The sequence below is a fragment of the Antedon bifida genome, chromosome 3 (genome assembly GCF_963402885.1).
Source record: "Antedon bifida chromosome 3, ecAntBifi1.1, whole genome shotgun sequence".
Taxonomy (NCBI): domain Eukaryota; kingdom Metazoa; phylum Echinodermata; class Crinoidea; order Comatulida; family Antedonidae; genus Antedon; species Antedon bifida.
This window is the reverse complement of record NC_136228.1, coordinates 6,488,051-6,506,162: the sequence shown is the minus strand read 5'-3', so window position 1 is coordinate 6,506,162 and position 18,112 is coordinate 6,488,051. Positions and strand designations below refer to the sequence as shown.

The 18,112-nt window shown below is 33.2% G+C and overlaps 3 protein-coding genes across 3 annotated transcripts; 2 read left to right on the top strand and 1 right to left on the bottom strand.

Moving 5' to 3' along the window:
• Window positions 1-413: 413 nt before the first annotated feature.
• On the bottom strand, window positions 414-3,448 carry LOC144837240 (calcium load-activated calcium channel-like). Its single transcript, XM_078692275.1, has 6 exons — window positions 3,243-3,448; window positions 2,791-2,868; window positions 2,479-2,538; window positions 2,090-2,204; window positions 1,491-1,635; window positions 414-789 (listed from the first exon to the last, which is right to left on the bottom strand). The coding sequence occupies exons 1-6, from the start codon at window positions 3,301-3,303 to the stop codon at window positions 697-699; spliced, it is 552 nt and encodes a 183-aa protein (XP_078548401.1). The 5' UTR covers window positions 3,304-3,448; the 3' UTR covers window positions 414-696.
• Window positions 3,449-3,545: 97 nt separating this feature from the next.
• On the top strand, window positions 3,546-9,479 carry LOC144837238 (uridine-cytidine kinase 2-B-like). Its single transcript, XM_078692272.1, has 6 exons — window positions 3,546-3,670; window positions 4,416-4,569; window positions 4,862-4,958; window positions 5,314-5,459; window positions 5,834-5,980; window positions 6,331-9,479. The coding sequence occupies exons 1-6, from the start codon at window positions 3,569-3,571 to the stop codon at window positions 6,489-6,491; spliced, it is 807 nt and encodes a 268-aa protein (XP_078548398.1). The 5' UTR covers window positions 3,546-3,568; the 3' UTR covers window positions 6,492-9,479.
• A 291-nt stretch (window positions 9,480-9,770) lies between these two features.
• On the top strand, window positions 9,771-17,694 carry LOC144837232 (actin-related protein 5-like). Its single transcript, XM_078692263.1, has 16 exons — window positions 9,771-9,855; window positions 10,740-10,847; window positions 11,403-11,714; window positions 11,809-11,904; window positions 12,287-12,480; window positions 13,081-13,197; window positions 13,365-13,457; window positions 14,057-14,146; window positions 14,440-14,547; window positions 14,732-14,962; window positions 15,165-15,276; window positions 15,496-15,557; window positions 15,765-15,859; window positions 16,403-16,595; window positions 16,901-17,012; window positions 17,297-17,694. Exons 2-16 carry the CDS (start codon window positions 10,742-10,744, stop codon window positions 17,455-17,457), a joined length of 2,082 nt encoding a protein of 693 aa, XP_078548389.1. The 5' UTR covers window positions 9,771-9,855; window positions 10,740-10,741; the 3' UTR covers window positions 17,458-17,694.
• Window positions 17,695-18,112: the final 418 nt, after the last annotated feature.

Below are 18,112 nucleotides of genomic sequence, written 5' to 3'. Positions count from 1 at the left end.
AACAAGTTTGACAAAAAGTGTCATGTACCCAAATATGGTAGTGATATTTCTAAATAAAAAACAATACGCCACTACAAAAAACATAATAGTAAGCTTTCGTTTGGGGATGATAAACGACCAAGACGGTAATTAACAGCTGGTAACATGGACGGAATTCACTCATAAAGCGTGGTTCTCACTAGAACGTAACGTTGTGAACCAGGTCAAAATTTACGGCAACTAACGTTGACGTGCAACCAGCAGGTTTCATTTCACGCAGACGGGGGCAAAAACAATTATTGGAAGGGCATTTTCTTATGTTGCGTCGCTAGTGTGAACCAAGCTTTCGGGACCACCTTCTTCGTCTACCATCCTGAAACGAAAGCTCTTTAATGTTGAAATCGCAACAATAAAATTAAACAAAAAAGTTTATGAAGGAATGCCATTTATTCTTGATCAATATTACTGCTGTACAATACAAACCTGTACATATATTGCATACAGTACTGTACTTGCATTATTAATAGTATAAACAATATATTAGGCTGCCCATAGTAAATTCTTCTTAATATGATGAGTGGGTTAAAGCTTCACCACTACCCCCTTGAAGATGTTCTTAGTAAAATATTGTATGAATGTAAAGGTATTACATCTAGTTTTTTAGACAATTTAATATGGTCTTTAATTTAAATAAAGTTGTTGTTGATGAACAGTGTCTTATTTAGCTCCCATTTGTTGCTGGCTAAAGAATCCGCCAGCTTGCTTAGATGCTGCTCTTGAGGGCGCAAACCCAAGTAACTTCTGTATGTTCTAAAAGATAAAAAATAGTGTATTTAAGTATTCTGGTGTTATATAAATACTGTTATTATACCAAATTAATGTTTTAATATGCTAAACACCATGTAATACACACAACTTCATTTTCGAAAAATGTTATATTGTTGTTCACAGTTTTAAGCACAAATTGTAAAAAACTGATAATTGCAACTCATAAACCTCATTCACATGCTCCTATTTTTCCAACCACAGAAAACACAGGACAAACTGATGCTTTGTATTTAACAAAATGTGCATATGGTACTATTGTAGAAGAATTGGATACACAAAATGTGGGCCAATACCCTTTTCACATTGTCTATGACAACTCCAGAGTTTACACACAAACCGGGGTGCACACCATATCATATTCTGTTGCTGACGCCCCAGTGAAAGGGTAAATCTCTGTCTACATTATCAAACTTTATGTGACAAAAAAATGTGATGTGCCCATATATGGACATGATGATGTCATACTACTACCATATTTGGGCATATCACCACCATATTTGGGCACATCACACTTTTTTTTGTCAAACTAGCTTGATAGTGTAGACAGAGCTTAAAGTCTGGATTTTCATAGGCAATGTGAAAGGGATCTAAATTACTTACCTGTCTAATGGACATGGTACATAGAATATAGAGAAAGATAAATGAACAGTCAGTATAATGTGAAAGGGATCTAACTGACTTACCTGTCTAATGGACATGGTACATAGAATATAAAGAAAGATAAATGAACAGTCAGTATAATCATCACCAAGTAGATTGCGATGCGACAGACCCTGAATCCAGCTGATTGGTGTAAATGGTAACTTAGCAACAACTCTTCCATCAAAGCTGCAACAAAATAAATCAAATATTTTAATTCTACGGATTTGTTAAAGAAAGTCAATTTTTAGAGACTGCAGTAACTAAGGCTATGTTTATACAACACCCTTCTTACTTTACACGCTCACTATGTATATGCATGTTTTCAGACAAAGGTAGGTCAATCCCCTAAACTCAGCCGTTCATACATGAATGTTAACTGCCATGTTATGAACAGGAAGGTCAGTCACAACCAAATTCCTGCTGCTATGTTCTCATCTTTATTACATAAAGAGAGCAACTTGTCTCCTGAGGCTACTTAAAAAGGCTACTTCAGCTCACCAACCAGCCAAATGTGGCCGCGGTCCTGAAGTAGCCTCTCCAAGTAGTTACGGGCCAACGTAGAACCATGCTGATTTAGTGTGTTGTATAAACGGGTCCTTAGGAATGCTTTACAACTTTTAATTCAAAGTGTAGCACTTACATTGAATTGAACATTCCCATGAGGGCGGTAAATGTGAAACCAATCGCAAACATCGACTTCATCTTGACGAATGACAGATCGCGACTGTTACTCTTTAACCTTTCTTCTTGACGTTCTAAAATTTAAAAACAAACTAATTTAAAGAAATTCACAAGAAATAAAGTGGTGCGGTTGGTACAAGGGAACAATCTCTGTTCAAGCTTAAAAGGTTGAAACCTTTCTAACCGTACTGGTGGCTACGGCCCTGCAGTAGATCGAGAAGCATGTACAGGATAGGGAGAGATCACACAAAGTGATTTCATCTACAATCTGTCAGACTCATTGTATCTTATGTCTAAAAAATAAATGAAATATAAATTCATTTAACAATGAAGAACACTTTGACATACCTAATTTCTTCTTCTGTCCTTTATCACTTGATTCTCCAAAATTCTCTTTTGTTTTTTCCACTGATATGTAAAAAAATATTTATCTCAATATTAATTCAAATGTAAGTAGTGATCCTGTAATTGACGAGTTTATGCTCACTGTTGGATGCAATAAAATATATTGGATTAATACCATTCTTCAATTTGCAACACTACCACCAAGAAATGAGTAAGGTGGTACACCGTACAGTACTATTTTTTAACATGAGTAAAACCTCTAAATTATAATTTATATTTATAATATGCTATCTATGGTAATTTCAATCAACTTACACTTTTTACTTTGTTTTTCAACTTCAGCTTTTAATTTTTTGTATGTTTCTGTTCTATATACTAACAAGTATGTAATGCCTATATAATAAAAACAAAGTCATTATGTAACATACGTTTTACAAATTCATTTTTTCGCCATTTTTTTTTCAATATTTTACTTGAAAACATAAATTACAAAATTTTTAATATTTATTATTATTAATGAAATATGACACGTAGGCTTAATTAGTAATATCAATTATAAGATTATTCATGAAAATCATATCGTAATTTCAAACATAATTAAGGTAATTATTCGAGGAAGGTTTAGGCCCAATCGTAATGAGACATTTACAAGTAATCAAATATATTACAGCGACACTCGCCTTTTGTCCGCTACTCGCTACCCTACAAGAATGCGCAGCAAACGCGCGAAGGTGGCCTAGCAACATGAAAATAAAGTGTAGACTTACCCTCCGAAAGAAGAGCTGTACAGACAGATATAAAGACAATAAGTAGCGTATCAGCAAACATTATTGTTATTTATTGTATTATATATATTTACTAAATGATTATGAGGTTAATTTTATGTATATTTAGTGTTTTAATGTAATTTTTGTTTCATAACACCAACACAAGCTACTCATCGTCCTTCGATCAGGTTGAAAGCCCCCCAGCTTGAAAGAAATTTACAATTTTTGTTTCAAACTATAGAGGGCGTTCTATGTAAAAGATACATTTTTTTGTTGCGGTTTTGTATAATTTCAGCAGTTTGGGCGTTCATGATTTAGTATGTAAAATGGCGGGGCGACGTGTGCAACGGAACAATGGGCATGGTCTGAATGGTATGAGCAAAAGACCATTTTTAATTGGAGTTGCTGGTGGTACTTCATCGGGAAAAGTAGGCAAACATTTATTTAATTCAGTTTTAACTTTTCAAGTTTGTAAATGTATCATTTATTGAGAAATTAGTGAAATTGTAATCGCATACGTAATCACTTTTTGATGACCTCGTGTCAGTTTCCATACGTAGAGGGGGTAAAACAAGTTTTTCTTTGTAAACAAGTACACGTGGTGTGAAATGAACAGCTTTTCAAAATTCATGTTTTATTAGTTAACTTGAATTGCGTTAATAATTCCTGTTCGAAATAATAATAATATAAAGAAAATATTCCTAAGCTACTTCTACTATTCTATTATAAGTTATAATTTATAAAGAGAAGGCTTGGGTTGGGGTAATTTATGAATGATGATGTAATTACTTGAAATATACCCATAACTGTTATGTTAGTGTTAGCAGGCCAGAACACTAATCAATTTTTGTTATTGCTGAGTATGATGTAATCATCTGAAAAAAGAGTTTATGAATTTATTATAAACATTTTGTTCCTATAGCATTGCACTTAAAGCTGAAAGGAGAATGTTAATTTTGGGGTGGCAGGAAATTTGAAGATTTTTAATTCTGACTATTTTTTTTTATATAGATTCATAGATATTCTGGCCCTGATACTCGTGTCATGCTGATTTCTTTTTTAATGTAGCCATTGTTAGATAGACATTAATTTTTATTTTGTAAAATAAATACATTCAAATTTTAAAATCCTTTTTCATCCTGGATCTGTTCATGTAAAATGTTTTTTTTTTAGTCATCAGTTTGTGCAGAAATTGTTGAACAACTTGGTGAAAATGAGAATCGGCAACGCAGGGTAAATGTGATTGGCCAGGACAGTTTTTATAAAGTTTTAAATGAAGAAGAGAAGAAAAAAGCATTCAAGGGACAGTTTAATTTTGATCATCCAGGTGCGATGTCACAGTCAATTTAATTAATAAGAAAATGTTAAAAGTACAATTTTGCTTCCTAATGACACATAATACAGTAAAACCCCTTCCTTAGCCCTATTCAGTAGAAACTGTGAAATGTTGTTTGTTGGCTTCTCAAAGTGTCTCATTAATAAGGTTCTTCTACAGTACTGATAAGATACGGCAAGCAAGATATTAACAACTGATAATAATAACTTTAATGCTTGAGAGTCTTCTTACTATTATACTTGTGAACTAAATAATTTATAGTATCCTGTTGGTCAATTTCTAGATGCATTTGATTATGAAATGATGAAACAGATATTGGAAGATGTAGCATATGGTAAAACAGTTAAAGTGCCAGTTTATGACTTTAAAACCCATTCCAGGTACGTTAAGCTCTGTCTACACTATCAAACTTGATGTGACAAAAAATGTGATGTACTGTACCTATATTTTAACACGATGATGTGCCCATATATGGACATGATGATGTCATATCACTACCATATTTGGGCACATCACACTTTTTTTATAAAACTAGTTTGATAGTGTAGACGGAGCTTAAAATAGAGAACTCAACCCTGACAAGACCAATGAGAACATGTTATATCTGTAGGCCTCAAATATACTTTTGTTTAAGCTACAATAGCATAAGGAACCAGCTATAAATAGCGCCAAGAACCAGCGCCAATAGCACCAAGAACCAAGGTAGTAAAATATGAACGTTGATTGTTCTTTCAGAAAACCTGAAGGTTTCACAGTAATTTATCCCGGTGATGTGGTCATAGTGGAAGGAATTCTCGTCTTCTATTACCCTGAAATTAGACGCATGTTTCATATGAAACTGTTTGTGGATACAGACCCTGACACAAGGCTGTCAAGAAGAGGTAATTCATAGGCAGCATACATTCTTTAATTGTTTTCTGAAAAGTAAAATTTTTAGGCATGCATTTGATAAATGAGATTGAAAATTTCTTTTTAAATATGAAAAAAAAAAACTTTCCAGAAAAAGGTATGTAACTATCTGTGACTTAAAATAGTTGGTGTGCACTTTCTTCTTTGGCGGTTTCTTCTTTATTATTGTTTTGATAAAATCAATCTCATTTGTTAATACTACAATGTACAATCATGCATTTTGTGAAGTAAGGAAATATTTTGTTTGAGTGTTTTTTAAACATTTCTGCTTTTAAGAGAGAGGTTATTCTCTCTAATTAACCTCTCTCTAATTATAATTAATGAAACAACTTTATTTGTAATGTAGTATTGCGAGATATCAATGACAGAGGTCGTGATTTGGAACAGATTCTAATTCAGTACACTCAGTTTGTAAAACCAGCATTTGAAGAATTTTGCCTCCCAACAAAAAAATATGCCGATGTAATCATTCCACGAGGTGTTGAAAACACAGGTAAGGAGTGTTATGAAGTTACCTAATCGAATTGTCCGGTATCATGTATTATATTATTGTTAAGCTCTGTTTACACTATCAAACTTTATGTGACAACAAAATGTGATGTGCCCATATATGGACACGATGATGTCATATCACTACCATATTTGGGCACATCACATTTTTTGGTCAAATTATTTTGATAATGTAGACAGAGCCTTGGGTCAGGCTTATTGCCTATGACATATGTTACACTGTATCACAGAATTTTCCTATGTACAAATTCTAGATACAGTACCGAGAACAGCTAATGTAAGAGTTGAAATTGTCTTTATAAACATATATTCATTATTGATTTCATCTTTTAGTCGCAATAGGCCTTATTGTCCAACATATTCGCGATATTTCTAACGGAGGCCTAAAAAGAATGAACGGAACTTCAAAAACAGAAGCAATCAAAAGTCACATGGTGAATGGCGACGCAGGGCCTGACAGGGACCAATCATTGAACAGCAACCGACCCCACTGACAAATGACCTTGTTATGTCTACTAGCCACCACATGCACAATCTCCAGTGAAAGTTGCTCAAGAACTCAAGACGCCAGCTTTCTCAATATTCTTTGTTGTATTTATTATTTCATGCATTTTTTATTTATTATTTACTAATTGCCATTTTGACTAAATTTGTGTAACTTTTTAAACAATCTGGCACACAAATGTAAATAAATGGTAATTTACATACAGGTGTTGACATAATGGTTAGAATCAAATAATGTTCTATCATTGTAAATTGCACAATTATTAATATAATAGTAAGCTTTAAGTAATTTTTTAAGAATTCAGAGGCGGATTTGAGTCTCTATATCGGCTCCCTTTATCAGATTGGTATACTTTTCAATTTAGTAAAAAAGTTAAGTTGCATTACTTTTTGATTTAAGGGAGCAGACATGGTTTTGTGGGGGTGTGTAGGAGCCACTAATGATGAGAAATCTTTAGGCCTGTTCACTGCCCTGCCCTATGGGAGCTTTGCTAGCATTAACAAGAAACTAAGAAGCACATTTTGTTTTGCCTCCAAACAGGAGCAGGAATGATTTTGCTTTAATAAAATGTGTATGCTAGGATGTTGGTTCTTTCAGAAGGGAGTGGTAGGCAGTAGCATCCCTCCTTTGGGAAACCCCTGTTAAGGGGACACTGTTTGGTCCGGATGGTGTTCCCTACTCATTATACACAATCTTCTATACACAGTATTTAAATGATCAAGTAAAAAGTTTAAAAAATCAGTGTGCTGAAAAACTCCCAATTTTTTTTTTATATTTGTAACTTTTATTTTAGTGTTTGGGAGGGGGGTTGTTCTTTCTTTATAACTACAGCTCCCTACTGGGAAGGGGTATATTATAGTTTTGTTGTAGAAACTGGTTTAATATGAATACCTTGTTCAGTGAAAAACTTTTGAAAAGCTGATTGATAGATTTTATCTCATAATTCCCCTGCCACCACAATTAAAGTGAAAATAGTACATTTACCAAATCATCTTGCATACAGCTAACTTGATATAGATGATTTATGAATTTAAATCATAATGCAGTAAATAAGTTGAAATTTATTAGTTAAAAACACTAAGCTAACATTGTACTGTATATTTCGCTGAAGTCAGTCTTTAATTTTGCTTTTTCTTATTTATGTATATTACATATGGAGAGGGGTATACAGAATTGGGGGGTGTGGAAATCTGTGGTATTGTCATAGTTAAGTCTTGGCAAGTAAAGTTATTTGAATTTTAGAAATGAAGTTAAATTATTTTAATAGAAAAGATAAGGGTTTAAGTTTAAAGAATTCTAACTAATTCTTCCATGAGCATAGAATTGAAGAAAAAAAATATTTATTTTTCAGAAAAATACATGGTACTCAAATTTGTTATCTTATTTCTTGATATTTGTTAAACAATCCAATATGTTGTATAAAGTATATTTAGTTTAAGTGGGAAAAACCAAACGGCTCGAAATATTGTTGTCTGTGTTGGTTTTCAAAAAGATGTAAACCATTTTGTATTCTGTTAAAATAGACACTGGGCTTCAAACTTTCGAAATTAAACATAAATCAAATTTATGTTAAATGTAATACATTACGTACAGATAGGCTCGGTATTTTAGAACTTACTGCGAGTTTCCAGGGTAATTATATATATATTAATTGATTGAAAATTTTAATTTGTTTCAAATTGTTGGTCTTCCGAGTTACATGTTTCCAGTATACATTTAATATTTACAACTATTTATTAGATTTAATTTATACAGTCAACTCTCTCTCAATACTAGACACCCTCGAGCTGTGTTTTCTGGAAAGTCAGTAAACGGTAAAAAAGAATTTAAAACTGTTTGAACCTCAAAGAAAAGTCTGGTGTTGGGAGAGACAGAGTCCGTACAGTATTAAAAGAGTTGACTGTAATTATGCAGACACATGCCACTGCCTGTAAAGCTCTGTCTACACTATCAAACTTTATGCGACAAAAAAAAAATGTAATGTGCCCATATACGGACATGATGCTGTCATATCACTACCATATTTGGGCATATCACTACCGTATTTGGGCACATCACACTTTTGTTGTCGAACAGTTTGATAGTGTAGACAGAGCGAAACACTTTAAAACACCGATTGATTGCTAACCATTACAACCTCATTGCCACATGTGGCCAGTAAACAATGTGATATTAAGGGTTTAAAAACATATTTATACAATATAGCAGAATTCATTACTGTACAATCATTCCAATAATACATTTGTTTCATCTATCTATATTTTCACGATGTCTACCAAATGTGTTGAGTGTAGTAATGTATGCACACATGATACATCATATGTTCACGATATCTACCAAATGCGTTGAGTGTATACACACATTGTACATTGATATTGTAAAATTACAATCAAAAACATTTTTTTGCGATAGAACAAGATTTAATTATAAAGAAAGAATTTAAGATGTATTTCAGGGAATGAGACAGTATGTAATATGTATCTCCCTCTTATAAAAGATGGAGTAATTGTAAATTACTTAAATAAGTGTTATATATTAGTTAAGCGTTCTTTTTTATGCCTACAAAAAAAAAACATTTTCTTTAAAAGCAGCACTATTGAGCATGTGTGATTATTTGAATAAATGCATGTTTTTTCATCCAATTTAATTTTATTTCTTTCATCATTTTTTCAAAATGAAGATTACTCTTTTAACTAATTTGTTCAAAATCCCCTGTGCTATATAAAAACATATTTCAAATTTTCATACATGCTTTTTGTATTTTCTATGTAGTGTAATTATAAAAATGCAGAAAATCATTGTTCTCTATAATATAAATGCATTGCACATACAATGATCTGTAGTGATGATTAGTTGTTAACAATGTAAATTTCGTTGAGTGTAGGTTATTATTACAGAGCTAAGAAGATTTGTGTTCTTTGTTCTTGCTTCGCATTTATTTTTGAAGATAATAAAATTCTGACAGTCGTAAAAGTAATTTCTGTTTTTTTTATGTTTTACATTGTTGACAAAATGAATACTGTAATAATATTGAAATACTGAAGTAAAGGTGAATAACAAACACAATTTAATCTGGCATTACAAACATTAAAAATCAAGAATCGATTGGTTTAGGATTGATTTGTATATTATGTTTAATATTGTAAAATGTTGATGACCAGTTTTTTTTTATATTGTCATTATTATTCCTGAAGTCACTTTTTGCGCACCATAGTTACAAATACGCCGCCCTCGCCGCCCGTTTTTCATACAATTGACGAGTCGAGCGGAGGGGAGAGGATCGGATCGGAGTGAAGAAAAGAACCACTATTTATTACAGTACTAGGCTAGGCTAGGCCTAGATCTCGGACATGGTATGAAAAATGAAAGTTCTAAATTCTAAAGCCGTTTAATTTTTATTATTAGGCTTACCTAGCTAAAATAAGCTAACTAGGCCTTAGGCTTATCCAGGCCCATTCGACCACCACCAGCAGCAGAGAGGCAAGCGCGGTAGTAAGTAGTAGAGTCTAGCCTCTAGGCCTAGAGAGAAAGTACTTCGTCTTCACTTGGTTGGCTATTAAGCTAAGGCTTGGCCTTAAACACAACTTACGTAGGCCTATGCTAGTATCCGTAGTATAGTTGTAGTAATATATAAATGTAGTAAACATGCAATAAGCTTTAGTAACAGAAACGTAGTTAATCATTCACTCAATTGACTTTTTTATCACAGCAGCAGCAGAGCCACACAGTCATTGCTAAACACTTTTGACCAATCAGAGAGCCCCAATGTTGGAATGACGATTGATTGATCACTTTATATTTCAGATTAACAAAAGTCCATATAAAAAATAATACAAAGAAAAAATCACACTAGCTTTGAAAACCGTAGCAGATAGTATAGGCTAACAATAATCTTGATTATTTTCAATATTCAAAACTTGTTCTAAAACCATAGAGACACACTTGCAGATAATACTCGCAAAAAGAGGGTATTCTCCTTGTGGCATGCCTGTTACTATCACAACTCAATTCTTTGGTAAACCTGACAGCATTCTCAATGAATTATACTTTATAGCACCCCTCAAAAGATATAATTATTTATTTATAAAGTATGATTACACCTTAAGATACATTACATTTAATTGTCTCATTGAACAATGAAAGGTCTACTAAGCGTGTTACCTCAAATGCAAATTAATTTCTCAATACTGGTTTTGGATAGCAACAGAATTTCTTTTTTTCTTTTTATATTTTCCAGAAATGACTTTTGCTTTCAAAGATAAACACATCAATTTATGTTCAGAAGCTCAGCATGATTACATTGTTGATATCAAAACCAATAAAGTTCCCCTCATCATCGATAATGGTAAGATCTTTAAGTTCTGTTTACACTATCAAACTTTATGAGACAAGAAAATGTGATGTGCCCATATATAGACATGATAATGTCATATCACTACCATATTTGGGTATGTTACTACAATATTTGGGCACACCACACTTTTTCTTCAAAATAGTTTGATAGTGTAGACAGAGCTTTAGGATTATAAATCCCTTTCTTCACATTGAAAAAAAAAGACACATAGCCACGTTCATATTAACAAGAACCATAACATGTCTGTTTACATGTCTCTCTGATCATTTTACTATGTATTATTGTTTTTAAAATTTAACTTAGGAAGTTGTCATGTTTTCGTTTTGTATTTGAGGACACCAATGGAAATAAGTTTTTTTTAATTTTTGTGGGTTATCCTCAGTTCATTCAGTTAATATTGTTTTCTTGTACCTTTTCTTTTTTCTTCTTTTTTTTTTCTGTTAAATTGAATGAACTGAAATAAAATGGGATGAGAAATTATGCTGTGCAGTATTTTCATATATTTGTTTAATAATAAACTTATGATACCTTATTTATTTTGTTTAGGGTCATATCAGTGCAGGGCAGGCTGGGCTACCGAAGACAACCCTAGACTTATATTCAGAAATGTAGTGGCCAAGCAAAGAAGCAAAAAAGATGTTATCAATGAAACTTATATTGGAAATGACATCACAAACATAGAAGTTGTTCGATGGATGCTAAAAAATCATTTTGATCGTGATGTGGTCGTAAATTATGATCTACAAGAGCAGGTATTTGATCACGTTTTTTCTCATCTTGGTATAGAAGGTCAAGGGTCGTTGGAACATCCCATTGTGTTAATGGAGGCTGTGTGTAATCCAAGTCACTCACGGCAATGTAAGTAATAATTTAGTATTTTTCAGAAAAGTGTTTACTTGGACAAATTTCTCGCTTAAAGGCTGCCTTGTTTAATATATTTTTTCCATTTCAGTGATGAACGAGCTTTTATTTGAGTGTTACCAAGTTCCATCTGTGTCATTAGGTGTTGACGCCCTCTACAGTTTGTACAACAACAGACCAGAATCAAGTATGTTTATTGAAATAGCTGTTTTCTTTTAAATCTGACACGTAAGGCTTACCTATAGTATTTAATTTCTTGTGGTTATAGTCAGTGGCGTAACGGTTATGAGCACTCACTGTCTAAACCCAGGGGCCCCAGAGCATGAGCAGCCCCAATGCCAGTGTGTTAGAAGGCTCCTTGGGAGTGCTAAACCAGGGGCCTCTGCCCTGTGCGTTACACCACTGGTTATATAATAGTAGTACTTTACCATCATTTTATGGACTGTTTGTATTCATTATCTGTATTCTGGATTGCACTACTAAAAGTTTCGTCGTATATGCTTGACCATTCCAGTGGACAGTGAACCACTCCTTGCACAATTTGACCAATGTATTTTATTTATTTTCAGTGAAATCCGATGGCATCATTTTATCATCTGGTTACCAGACAAGTCATATTCTACCTTTTGTAAATGGTAAATTGGATGTTACGCAATGCCGACGCATCAACGTTGGAGGATCACAGTCTGTAGCGTTCCTACATCGTCTGCTTCAATTAAAGTACCATAGACATTTTGCCGCTATTAACCTTAGCCGATCTGAGGTAGGGATGCTCTCAGAAGTTTGCGTTACCAAAGCGTATGTTTGGGGACGGGATAAAAAAATGTTCAAAGTTTTTCTTTTATTACTCAACAGTAACACAGGTCTCAAATATTGGAAAAGCAAGAAAAACATTTTTTTTTTAAATTTCATACGCATCCAACAGCGAGTAACTCCAATTACAGGATGGATAAACTATTTAATAATTTATCGTGCTTATAAACTAAGTCTCATTTGAGGCTTAGGGAGTGGAGTTGAAAGAGTTGTGAGTTACAACCCTTGCACTAGGTCAGGATTGAACCCTGGACCTTGGGATTGGAAGGCAAGCATGTTAACCACCAAGCTACAGCTCCACTACTTTTGAAGTACTTTCCACATTTCATACTCATAGACAAAACTCCTATAAAGCATTTTGGTTTGTGTCAAAAAAGTATGAGTGAGTTTAATTTAAAATCACACCATTGGTAGGTGCTATACAAAAGCATTAGAATAGACTTCAGGCAGTAGAGATGACATTCAGGTCCCTTACGATAAATCACCACAAATTTATACCTTCCAAATAAACTTAAATATCTCTGTCTTTGTTATTTATCATTTCTTGCAGGAAATGTTAAAAGAGCATTGTTACATAGCAGAAGAATTTTGTTCTAATCTTGAACTGTGGAGTAAACAAAACTATTACAACGAACATGTTCATAAAATGCAGTTACCATATACCCCAGTAAGAGCAAATTCTGAATTATAAATGTTTTTCCTTGATAATAGTATAAATATTCATTACGTATCAGTTTTGATATGCAGGATTTAACTTAAATTAGGGGGTGGATTATACACTCATGCATGGGCTTATAATTGGTCATATATGGTATTTATTTTATTGACTTATAGCTACCAGGTTGGTCTACCGGAGACAAGATTGAACAAAGAAAACAAAAGGTTGAACGACTCAAAGAACTTAATGCTAAAAGAAGGCAGGAAAAGGTTGGAACTTTTGTGTAATGAATATTATTTTTTTATCTTAATTGACACAATTTAGCTTGCCAGTGGAATTTGCAATAGTAAAACCATTATGAAATCATCACCTTTTTTCAATTATTTTTCATCAAATTCTCAGTTTTTGTTTCTTCACTATTTTTTTCATGTCAATATCCAAGCTTGCTTCACTGGTTCTTCTTTGTAATTTTTTCCTTTTTATAATTTATCTCAAACTAATTAATCAATTCAGTAAAACATTTTCAGTTTAGAATTCCTTCTAAGGCTGTAAATATACACTGTGTTAATATTGTTATAATTCCTCTGGTATAATCCAATGCCCAAAGACTTGAAATTTGGCCAACTTTCGAGGGTGGGACTATACCCGGGGAAAGCCTGGTTCAGGAAAAAATGATTGGTAAGCATTTCTTGTAAAGACTCAACAGAACTGGCTAGAGAGAGGCTTACATCCAGTCAAATACTGGGACTATACCCAGGGATATGCCTGTTTGTGGAATCAGACATAAAGTTGGAGGTGGGATTATACCCGAGGATATACGGTACATGTTAATACAGTATGTTATAATGTATCCTGTCTCTCCTCAAAGCTAACTGCTGACCAGGAAAAGTTGAAGCAATTGTTGGAAGCTCTTACAGCATTGCATGAAGATGAAGACGATGATGATGATTCAAGATTTGTAAGTACACTGATTCACTTTGATGTGCCCAATATGTGGTAGTGATGTGCCCAAATATGGTGGTGATATGCCTAAATATGGTGTCTCCATATATGGGCATGGGTTTGATAGTGTAGACAGAGCTTTAGGAAGAGAAAGGACAGACAGACAGACAGACAAGGATTTATTGATTGTTTTGTTGCTAAATCTTAAATCTTAGAACCATACCTAGATCCCCAATCTGATATTTGATTCTGCTTTCACCACCATTTTAAATTTTTTTAATAACTGTTTTTACTGCTTCTTTGTTTAAGAAACTTATTGAAGAATTAGGATTTTCAAGTGAGGATGAAATATTGTTGGCTGTTGGCAAGCTGAAGGCATCCATTCATAAAGCCAAGGATAAGATGAATGACACAGAGGTCAGTTACCATACCTAGACTAACCAGGTTCATGGGTTCAAATCTGTTTGATTTTCTCACTATTAAGACGGTATGCATTCAAACAACAAATAAAATAAGGAAAAACCTAAATAAAAATGATAAAGTAAAACAGCCAGAAAAAATAGTGCAAGATATTTTTTTTTAAAGATGTTTTTTCTATTAGGCTTGTGAAGGGACGGATTACGACTTGCTAGGAATTTCTGATGAGAAATTGACAACGGAGATGCAAGAGAAGAAGAAGCGGCAACAAGTGATGAAAACGATACAAGAGACACTATCCAAGAGAGTGAGAGAAGAAGTTAGAAACAGGATGGAGGAAGGACTGAAACTATTAGAAGAAAACAGAGAAGAAGAGTTCCAAGAATGGTTACAAAATGTAAAATCTGTCAAGCAGGTAGGAATAAAAACTAAGAGTGTAGAGCTCTGTCTAACTTTATGTCACAAAAAAGTGTGATGTGATCACATTTTTTGTCACATAAAGTTTGATGGTGTAGACAGAGCTTAACATTTTGAAATAAACACACATATTCAAGCTCATTGCTAATATTTGACCTCCATTCACATTATTCATATCAATATATAATACAATTTTGTAGGAGATTGTGGATAAAAGGACCACAAGACATCAAAAAAGAAGCAAACAAGCAAAGCGAGGGACTTTGGAGGCGCAAGAAAGAATGAAAAGACTAGCCCAACTGGCTCAAGATAGTACGTATCAGAAATAGTAATGTTTATTTACAATTTACACCGTTTAGATTTTACTGTTATCTATAACTATTGCAGTTATTATAAGGTTTGAACATGAACTTTGTTTGACAAAAAAACATCTGGGGTTCTAAAGCTTTGTTTACACTTCCAAACTTTATGTGACAAAAAAATGTGTTTTTGTTATGTAAATCACTTTGTTTTGGGGTTTTTTTTTATCAGCTAAGAAGAAAGAAGATACATTTGGAATGAATGATGATGATTGGGACGTATACAAACAAGTTGTAAGAATTTAGTTTGTTTCGTAATGCTCCCCATACTCTTTGAAATTATTTCCTTCAATTGTTTTGATTCAGTAATGCTCCCCATACTAAAATTACTTTACAATGTAGAATTCAATTTGTCATTATTTCTCGATGCTCCCTCAGTTTTCAGTTTACCAATCAAACGCATCAATGGATCTTCCATATTTTTATATTATGCCATTTCAGAGTCGTGATGGTGATGACAGTGACTCTGAAGAAGAGCAGGAAAAACTAATGGAACTTGAACAGTTATTGCAAGATTTTGACCCTAGTTATGAAAAGTAAACTATTGTGTACACTTAAAGATGTATTGTCCCCAAAAACATGAAAAATGAAGATTAATATATCAGACTTTAAATAGGCCATTTTGCAGTTTTAATAAAGTTATTTACTTCTGTAAAAAAAACAAAGAAAAACAATTATTTGACTTACAAAAAGACAAAAGAAACATTTAATGTTAACATTTGTCTCACAGACAATTGAAGTATTTTTTGCTTTAAATTACATTTTGTTCAGGTAAATAATTTTTTTTTCGATTCAACTTTTGGTCAAAGTGAATAACTATTTGGTGACATTAAAATGGCATGGTCAAAACAAATTTGAAAAAAAAATATTTTGAGGGAAAACAATATATCTTTAAGCACACATGAGATAAAAGCTTTCAAAAATGGTGTCATAGAATTTTAATAAATGTAGCAAAATGCAAACAAAAAATGGCATTGTTACTTTTTTGGAAATAATTTAAAGTATTCGTAAAATTTGGACAAAAATTGGACTGGGTTATTTATTCCTTTGCACTTTATTTAATTAATTTCATTTCACAGGGAGTCAAACATATCATCTAGTCATTTTAACCTGGCAGAGTACTATCAACTCCACCTTGGAACAGAAAGGATTCGAGCCCCAGAGATTTTGTTCCAGCCTTCCATGATTGGCTTAGAACAAGGAGGCCTAGCAGAAACCCTTCAGTTTGTACTTAGTAAATATAGCCCTGAGGTTCAGAAAAGATTAGTTCAGGTTTGTAAAGCTCTGTCTACACTATCAAACTAGTTTGACAAAAAAAGTGTGATGTGCCCATATATGGTAGTGATATTCCCAAATATGGTAGTGATATGACATTATCATGTCCATGGGCACAGCACATTTTTTTGTCACATAAAGTTTGATAGTGTAGACAGAGCTTAATAACATTTTATACAACTTTAGTTTTACAAATTTCATCTCAACTCTAAAATCTTGTTTTCTTGGAAGCCATTTCTTGATTTGTCTTTATGTAAAATGTTTGACTGTAATCTAATGATTGTTCTCCACATTTTAAATAGAATGTGTTTATAACTGGTGGGAATATGTCATACCCAGGAATAGAGCAAAGAATCACAAAAGAATTGCTTGAGATGCGACCCTTTCAATCCACGTTTAATATACTAAAAGCTGGTAAGTAAATTTTTATTGTAAAGTTTCAAATATAAGCCCATGGACTGAAAAAAAAAGTGATATAGTATAACCCTATCCTTTGGGAACCCCACGTATGAATCGAATTGTTTACATGCTTTCTCAGGCCTTTTGGGCAATGCCACACCTAGCACTCATGCTGAGGCTTTCGTCCAGCAGTGGACTGTTAACGGCTGATGATGATGATGACACCTAGCACTCGCGTAAAATGCCCTTGAGGTGTGCTTTTTATATATGACTCTGAAATTGTAACATTTTTTCTCTAGCCGATCCTGTTCTTGATCCGTGGTATGGGGCCAAGAAGTGGGCTAGTGACTCTGATCAACTTATTTCTGGGAGTTGTTCAAGAGCAGAGTATGAAGAGAAAGGCATGGACTACCTTAAGGAACACATTGCATCAAATATCTACTCTTCAAATTTGAAATGATTGTACTAAGTATTTAGTATGGAACATCAATCTACATAGGGAAGAGTGAAATTTGTAATTCACTCTACCCTGATCTTACAGTCGACTCTCCCAATACTAGACTCTGAAAACCGGAAACTCTACTAATACCGAGCTCTGAAAACCGGAAACTCTCCCAATACCAGACTTTTTTATAAGTCTAAACAGTCCTAAATTCATTTTTACCATTAAAAACACACAATCAGACTTTTCTGGAAAACCAGACATATTAGGTCAGACCAAAGGTGTCCGGTATTGGGAGAGTTTAATGTATTTACTACAATAGTATAACACACAGGATATAATATGTCATGTTTTCCATAAAATTCAATTTATATACTGTATAACATATATGTCGAACAAACAAAATCTAAGAAGACGAGAGTTAAAAAATAACAAACATGCACACATTTATTGTCCCAAATGTCTTGCCATACCTATTTGTTTTTTCGTTTTGATATTACTATTAAGCACCATATTATCAATACTGCAAAACACAGTATTTAATTCAATTACAGAAAAATTAAAGATCATGTACAAAAATAAATTATAAAATACTGTAATTTTACATAAAATTGTGTTCAGATATGCATAGATGTTGTGAATTTAGCATAGTGGTAGAGTAAACTCTCACTTA